This window comes from Ursus arctos, unplaced genomic scaffold, assembly GCF_023065955.2.
Source record: "Ursus arctos isolate Adak ecotype North America unplaced genomic scaffold, UrsArc2.0 scaffold_14, whole genome shotgun sequence".
In the NCBI taxonomy this organism is placed as follows: Eukaryota; Metazoa; Chordata; class Mammalia; order Carnivora; family Ursidae; genus Ursus; species Ursus arctos.
This window is the reverse complement of record NW_026622808.1, coordinates 2,253,092-2,261,649: the sequence shown is the minus strand read 5'-3', so window position 1 is coordinate 2,261,649 and position 8,558 is coordinate 2,253,092. Positions and strand designations below refer to the sequence as shown.

General features: G+C 51.7%; 1 protein-coding gene across 5 annotated transcripts in view; it reads right to left on the bottom strand.

The window, feature by feature from the left end:
- ALDH3A2 (aldehyde dehydrogenase 3 family member A2) overlaps positions 1–8,558 on the bottom strand; it is a 30,224-nt gene that overhangs the window by 7,924 nt on the left and 13,742 nt on the right. For 2 of the 5 annotated variants that reach the window (XM_044391681.3, XM_048226460.2), the window contains exons 9-11: positions 8,187–8,286; positions 5,167–5,402; positions 114–1,678 (exon numbers count right to left, since the gene is read on the bottom strand). In XM_044391681.3, the coding sequence (XP_044247616.1) occupies positions 1,664–1,678; positions 5,167–5,402; positions 8,187–8,286 (351 nt within the window). In that variant the 3' untranslated portion in view covers positions 114–1,663. Of the gene's footprint in view, positions 1–113; positions 1,679–3,994; positions 4,088–5,166; positions 5,403–8,186; positions 8,287–8,558 lie in introns of those variants that run through there. The other 3 variants (XM_057311274.1, XM_057311275.1, XM_057311276.1) reach the window with 2 other exon arrangements.

Sequence of the window (8,558 nt, the reverse complement as noted above, 5' to 3'; positions counted from 1 at the left end):
GTGATAAAGGCAAAAAATGGATCTATAGTTGGGGGAAAACTTATGGCCAAAGAACTGTCTTCAAGACGGCATAAGAGGTTCCACGCTAAAAATGTCATTAAACTTCATGCCAGTTTTAGCAAACATAATGTATTTATTTTGAAGCAGGATATACGAATAGACAAGCCAATAATTTAGTTGAACTAGAAATTAGTATGTACAATTTAATACGCTAAATGCAAATTCCATATGGAAATTCTAAGATACTTTACGAGCGATTATCCTGATGGACTAGCCTAGTGATGAGGTCTTGACAACTGGGATGGAGATCACACGTTCAGCCAGCCTCCCTCGAACAGACTCACGCAGACAAGCTGCTTACGCATTCTCTGGTGGAGCCCCGGCAGCCAGGCGCCACCACGGCCTGGCAGGGGGGCCTGCGCTCCACAGAGCTCTTTCCCACGTGGCTGAACTTCCTCGGATCTCAGGCTGTGCTCAGGAGATCCCCTGCCTATGCCCTCCGTCCCCTTCAGCGTGGCCGGCCGCTGTGACTTCCAGAGTCCTTCTCCTCCAAACGATCCACCATCAGCCGCCTGAGGCTCTCCAGCTCCAAAGTCCTGAATATCCAAGGTCTCGCGGCCATGACGGGCAATGGCTTTCCGCGTTAAGTCCTGAAGGCTGCACTTACTCAGAAAGGGATCTCTCTGAAGTTTAGGAAAGTGAAAGTTATGTGCCTTGTGCTACTGACATAAGAAACTTGAAGATTTGTCCTTGAATTCACTGACTTGGAACTTTAAGATCCTGAGAGAGAATGAGTATTGTTTTAAGTCATTTTATTACAGCATAAAAACATGCCAGTTAGGTTTTTATAAGATGCAGAATCCCACAACTCCTACACAGGAAGAATGACAGATGATACTTGCATGAAACTAGCAACGAGATGTTTTGTGTGGTATTAGACACAGAAGGCATTTGTGGACAGCTACGAGAGACTGTCCCAGACCAAATATGAGAGAGGGTGGAGAATGGATGAGGAAGGAGGAAGACCACTGGTCAGATGGCACATCTGATAGGAGGGTTGACTCCTGAAGGTCAAGTCCTCATGTCCCAATGGATGAGAGACAGGGACCCCTGCCCCTCACCCCAGGCCCATATACAATTCTAGTGCCTCAAACCTCAAGCGGAGCTGGAGAGGTCAAGCCTCACCTCTCTGGACGCAGAGGGCTGCGGATAACCCTGGGCAGGGAGGGGCCCCTGACGGCTTCACAGCAAGATGGCGGAAGGCAGCAGGGGTGGGGGTGGGCAGAATATCCTGTCCTGTGTCCCATGAACTGGAGTGAAGAAGTCACTCGACAGGTTCGGAGACTCCTTTCCATCTCCCAAAGAGTCCACGTTTAGCCTAACACATTCTCCTCCCTGAGACCCAAGCTCTGAGGTCTGGGTGACAATGTAAAATGGGTTCTCCGAGTTCCCCACCCCCCCACACTGTGGAGAGGAAGGCTGGGGTTTGGCTGAGATGGCAAGTTTTATCCCTGGGGAGTGGCAATGACTTTGAGGGTTGATTATGGTTCATTGGCATATTTCCCCACTATTTTTGGTAGGATTTTAAAATGATTGGTTCGTGAACTATTTAACAGAGGAATAATTCAGTAGAGGCGACCAGGAGGTTGGACAGGCTCTTTCTTCAGTAGTAGCCAGCCTAGAGAGAGGAGAAAGGGATCCAGGTTACTCTGCAGGTGTCAGACCGCCCCCCAACCGGCCCCAGAACAGGAACTCCGTAATGGGACTCTACCAAATGCCTCCTATTTTCAGAGACGTGAAATGTGCTATATAAAAAAAGGTCGCTGTCTGCCTAAGAAGTTGAGTGCAGTTTGGGCTGAGGATAAAAGACGACGCCCTCCCGCGCAAGCAACGATGACAAGACGGAGTGGGGATGAGGCGGTGTTCTGTCTCGTGTCCAGGAGACAACAGCAGGGGTACGGTCATGTACTACCCTCCAGCTGTGAGTGGGAGGCCGACGTCTCGACACGAAATCTGAAAACTCATCAACGATTTTGTTCCTAAACTCGAATCCACATCTGCTAAGGCTGAAGTTCTGCTACGTGTATTAGTTCCTCCAATTCTCTATTAGAATTCTAACGTCCTACTCGATTTTCAAAGGCCTCGTGACATCTCTCAATTATAACCCTTTGTATTTCTCAACGTTTTAAAACCCGCACCCCCTACCGTGCTTTCTGTGGCTGATATTACACTTTACTGGAGCTTTACTTCGTGCAGATGTGTACACACACACACACACACAATTGTTTTTAAATGCATACAGAAAACTCCTCTCCACTCTGCGATTTTGACATGCTCCCTTTCAACGACCATCGCTGCTTTCAATTTCCCGTTTAAAAATGTTCCAAGCCCATTCTTGTTCTAGTGAAGTGAATTAATGAAATTGCAACCCAGGACATAACAAAATAACTCCTAAGCGTGGAAAAATCATTTCAGAGAAATGACTGCAGTCCCAATAAAGAGCCCCCAAATAAAGGCGCAACGTGGACTCAGAATCACATATTTAAAATAAAAGGTAATTTGCCAGAAAGAGGACAGAAGCTCAGAAGAGCAGAGAAGCAGCAAAGAGGAAAAGAAAACCAAATCCTCAACTGGTCCCACACGGAATCCAAAAAGGTCCGAGTCGCTCACACCTGCGCTCACAGTACTGAGAACCGAGGTCTCCCCACCGAGAGACCGCTGCTGGCGGCCCCCATTCTACAGATGAGCAGACCGAGGCCGAAGGGTGGACTCACAAAAGGCCTTGCTCAGAGTCGGCATTTGGTTGATCTCAAAGCTCGAGGAGGGATCAAAGCCACATTTTCCTGTTGCCAAGCTCCCTGGTTTTAGACGCTGCTGCTTCTCCAGCCGTGCACAGAGAAAGGCTTGTCTGCCAAACCCTTTGGGGAGCTCTGGGCGGGCTACCTGGCCTGCCCCAGCCTGCCTGCCCCGGCACCTGCGGGGAGCACCGTCAGCCTGGCGCTCTGAACTTCCCATGATGCTAAGAGGTTCCGCCCCCAGCCAGAAGGTGCCTCTCGGGCTGAGGACTGGTGTCTTGGGACAAGAGAAGACAGGCAGACAGTGACCTGAGACCCACGCACGCCTCCGACCTCAGGGAGACGCGGAGGGAGGAATCAAGAGCCTCGAAATGACACAGTGTTTTGATTCCCTCAGTTTGCCACCACGAATTCCAAAGTCAAATTTCTGTTTCAACACCCAAACAACCCCAAACAAAACAGAGAGTGACTAAGAGATTTTTTTTAGAAGATTAGTCTGCAATCATAAAGCAAAGAAGGATTCACGGTGTACATGTGCCTAGAAACTTGAGGTGCTCAGCTGCCGTGACCCCCAGGGGAGCGGAGTGGACGGGGAGGAGGAAGGAGGAGACCCGTGACTCTCCTTTTTCTAGAAATGATGTGGGCTTCACTGAGACCCAGCTGGGCCGTTCCCACCATGCGTTTTTTTTTTTTTTTTGAGATCCCAGCAAGCTACCCTCGCCATTTTATTTTATTTTATTTTATTTATTTTATTTTATTTTATTTTTAAAGATTTTTATTTATTCATTTGACAGAGATAGAGACAGCCAGCGAGAGAGGGAAACAAGCAGGGGGAGTGGGAGAGGAAGAAGCAGGCTCCCAGCGGAGCCCGATGTGGGACTCGATCCCGGAACGCCGGGATCACGCCCTGAGCCGAAGGCAGATGCTTAACGACTGCGCTACCCAGGCGCCCCTGCGCTACCCAGGTGCCCCTACCCTCGCCCTTTTAAAAGTATGGGTAAGTTAAGTTTTAACACTCTGATACCCTGGGCCAAGCACCAAAGTAAATGCTGGAGATTGTTTACACAAGAACCCCAAAGCATCCAGCTAGAGGAAAACAAACTGCTAAGAGAGAAGAGACCCCCGACTCAGCCCCCTTTCCATAAAGATAGAAAACAAGCAGTTCCTACCTCACTCCTAACAGACGGGGCTGGGTCGTGGAATCTGGCTGCCTGTCACTGCTTACTGGACAACACAGTCTGAGCCACCAGAAAAATCAACAGGGCCTTTCTCCTCAGCACACCCTGGGATTTCTGAGAAAACCCACATGATTTCAAATGCAACTGGTCTCCCCGGTTTCACCAAGGCTGTGAGACTGGAAGACGAGCCACCCCCCTTGCAAACTCTAAGTGAAATGCAGATAGGAACGCAGATGTTTCCAGGAAATGCTAGAATCCGGCCTCTCTTCCAAGGCCACGGGTCATGCGCATTGTCACCATTTTTGGTCCACCGCCTCGGCTGCCTAGCCGAGTGCTCCAAGAACACAGCGGCCTCGCCCCCACGCCCGTCTTAACGTCCATAATTTTGACTCTGCGCCGTCACCCCAGGGACACACGGGCTGCCTCGGGAAGGCAGGTATCATGGACCGCTCGGGGGGCCCATGTCTACAATAACTCATCAGCAGAGGCAGAATTTACAGGGCAGTCAACTGTGGCGGAAAAACCTTCACGCTTCCCTCGCCACAGTCGCTCCGGCACACAAGTCTCCCCCTTGTCTGCCCCGCGTGCTGATGCCAGGCACACTGGAGAACCACACCGGAACAGACACCAGGACCACAAGGATCAGAGCACTGGACGGCTCAGAAGGCCGCAAGCAAGTTCTATAGGGTTTTAAACTTTGTTTTTTAAGATTTATTGATTTATTTGGGGGAGCGAAAGATAAAGAGCACAAGCAGGGGGCAGGGGAAGGAAGAGAGAGAGAGAATCCTCAGGCAGACTCCCTGCTGGGCGCAGAGCTCCACGCGGGGCTCGATCCCACGGATCCCACGACCCTGCGATCATGACCTGAGCTGAAATCAAGAGTGGGACCCTTAACCGACTGAGCCACCTAGGCGCCCCCGGGGTCTTAAACTCTTACATTCTGTGATCATTTAGGCTCTGTGGGCCGCACAGCCACCGTGGCAAATACTCAACTCTCGCCACGCTGAGTCTGAGTCCGCAGGGGCTGTGGCTGTCCCTAGGAAGACGGCCAGCAGGCTGCAGTCACCGACCCTGTCCTAGACTCGAAAAGTTAATAGAGAGACAGAGCTCATCTCTAAAAGTAGAGGAGCGCCCACAACAGAAGAGGAGCGTCAGGCAGTCGTTCGGGCGGGACCAGAAAGGCAGGGACTCACCTTGACCAGCACGGCCACCACAACGCCCAGGAAAGCCAGTAGCAGCAGACCGAGTTTTCCTTTGTTGAAGCGCTTCAAGAGGAAAAATTTTGCCCAATCCACCTTTGACTGGCTGTTGGGAGGGTATCTGAGCTTGTTAGCAGCTTCCCTCTTTAAACTTTTCAGTAGACAGGGTCGTTGATGAGAAAAAGTATCGAAACTGTGCTTCCCGTGATAAGCTCCCATCCCGCTAGAACCTGAAACAGAAGGAAGAGCAAGACAGGCTCCACTGTAGGTGATACAAGCTACCTGTCCTCGTGAACAGCGACAGAGGAAACCCACAGCACTCCCTGCCGCCCCCCAGGCGCCCCCATCTAACTTCCCAGCGTAAGTGGCTCTTTCAGGAAATTCCTCCCCACGTTCACCAGCCAGATGATGTCCCTGCCAACAGGGCGCTTTCCAAGAGTCCAGCGAGGACTTGCGGCTCTCCGGGCCAGCGGCTCTCCCTGATACCAAGGACCCTGCTCTGCATTCTCTAAATCCATTCTTGCCACAGCCCCCCCTGTATAAAGGCATCAGTGCCCCCGATTCCGGAGCGGGGGGGGCTTGGCAGCGTCAGGCAACCTGCCCAAGGGGGAGATGCAAAGCCAGAATGTGAGTCCAGGTCGGCTGGACTCTTAACTACCACATGCTCTTTTCCTGCTGTTCCACGTGGCTTTGTTTATCCACAGCCCCCTTCACTCACTTGCTTTCTCTAAGCTCCTAGAGAGCAACAGAGAGAGGATGACAGGGTTACCCCGCTGGGTAATGGTAAACAAGCGTAAATCCCTGCCCTCTTAAACAGCCATGCTTTGGGACCGTCTTCTTTATCTTGGATGCTGGGGAGACACACTGTACAGCCAAATGGGGCCAGGAAGCACTTACCGGGGCTTTAGGGGCTGCTGGTATATCATTTAGGGGACAACTGAAGCTATCGGGAACTCTGGCAATATGCATCAAAAGATACACATTTTTACGGAAAAATCGAAACTGTATGTCAACACATTAGCAGTGTTTATGCCTGGGGAGCAGTACATTCCATCCTTCCAGCGGTCTGTAGGGTCTTGTTTTTGCCCTTTTCCCCACAAAACCTCTAACACTTTTAGAAATAGGAGGGGAAAAAAAAGCATTTCACTTTGAAAAAAAATAGCTCTAAGCCTTTTTAATACAGCAATGACACTCTGAGACATTTTTCCTAAGAAAGAATCATAAATTGCACAAAACTGTATTAGAATCCTAATCCCGAAAAATTTGGCATCCCAAAAACCTAACGCCAGGAATTAAGCGCAAATATGCCCCATCCGTGGGACGGAGCAGTATGTGGTTACTGAGATCATAATCCACGACCGTGCTCATGTCCTCTCACATACAGGGTGAGAAACAGTCCACGATAGATATAATTTTGAACGAAATAGACTTGCTTTTATGTATACATACGTGTATAAATACGTGCAAAGAATTTTAAGGCCGTGTAGCAGAGCTTATCTTTGAAGAGTGGAGTATGGGCAACCTAAGCTTTTATCCTTCCCTTTCCTTAGGAAGCCTGGATTCCTTCTGCATTTAGCGAAGGAAAGGTTTTGTTATAAAGACGACGGTATGTCAATGATGCCAAATGCTAGCTGGTGAAGCAAAATAGGGACCAAACTCCAGTCATTCGACTTGCACTCAGCCGACACCAGGGACACCACGTGGAGCAGAGTCTCTGGTGGGAGCCAGGATCCTGGGGGGGTACTGAGGCACAGAAGACTGGAGTTTCGCCAGATCCTTTAAGCACCCGGGCAGTGAGGAACAGCAGCCCCCAGCCTGTAAGCTAATCTTCCTTTCATGCATGGCCCCTCACTCCACAACATGCTCAATCCATCAGCAAATCCTGCTGCTTGACCCCCCCCAAAATATCCAGCCCCTTTCTACTAGCTGCCCTGCAACCATGCGAGTCCAAGCCACCACCAGCTCCAGCCTTGATCCCCGAGCCGGCCTCTCACCACACGCCTCTCGTGTGTGCCAGGCACGGTGCTGGGTGCTGGCGATCCCCTTACATCCTAGAACGAGGCACCGGGCAAGCTGGGAAGCAGGCCGTGGTCCCTTGGCCACGGGGCGAGCCGGGCTGGATCAGAAACAGGTGAGCCCGTTAAAAGGAGCCACTCATTCCCACGGACTCATGTGATCACAGAGGGAGAGAACAGAGCGGGAGCTTTTAAGAAAGTGGCTTTTATTGTTTGCTTTTTACTAGGAGAATTTCTCCACGTTCATTACTTGCAATACTTCTACGAGATACTAGAGAAGCCGACCGCCTGGCTCCTGGAAAAATAAGAGCAGAGCCAGTTGTCTCGAGTGTAGAAGAGGCAGGCGGGTCATGGCCCAAAGGGAACAGCAGGGACCAGGCTGTGTCCATGCAGCTTCCCCATGAACGCATTTCTACGCACCCTCTCTAGAACACGGGGAGGTCTCTTGCTCTCTTCTCCAATCGGGAGACGGTTCTAGGAGGGGCTACACCCCACACAGACGGCTGGGGGGCCGTGGGGGTGGTTACAGACGACGACTTCACCCCAACCCGAGCAGACAGCAAGGGGGCCTCAGAAACCCCAACTGTCGCCTACGCTTGGCGTCCTGCACCCGGCATTCGCTTCCTCACTTTAAAAAGACAGAGGAACCTTGTCAATGAATTTGAGACCTGGCTTTTGGCCAAAAAAAAAAAAAATCCTCTCATTCTAAGAAAAGGACAATAACCAAGTAGTAACCAAGAAGTAAACCAATGAAAGAACAAAACCAGTTACAGACTGTGCTGGGGGCTACGAAGCATGCGAGGGGGTGACAGGACAGACTCGCCCCTTGGCCGCAGGGCCTGGCAGGGTGGCGGGAAGGCACCTCCCAATGGGGCGGCCAGGGGAGGCCTCTCTCGGGCGAGCAGTCAAGCACGGGCCTACAGACCGCCCGCCCACACAGACGATCCGAGCCGCCGTGGGGCTTCGGCAACCGGCGCCACGAACGGCAGGGACACTCACCCACTCCTCCGAAGGGCAGCGAGCTGAGGGTGAAGTGCATGATCACGTCGTTGGCGGTGACGCCGCCGCTGGACGTGCCGTCGATCATCCGTCTGACAAGCTGAGGAAGAGAACACAGGCCCCGGGTCAGCAGCGCCCGCGGCCGGGGACACACGTGGGAGGGGACGCACGCAGACTACACGCACTGGCACGACGGCTCACGTCTGGCATGCGGCGCCACATGTGTCAACACTTTGAAGCGCCTGTGTCCCACTGCTAGAACAACAAAGGAACTGAAGAAAGGCAAGTCTGCAATTTCACAACCATGTCCGTGACCGTGCCAGAGCCCTCATTCCCACACAGCCACCTGAATGCTGCCAACACCACTGGGGT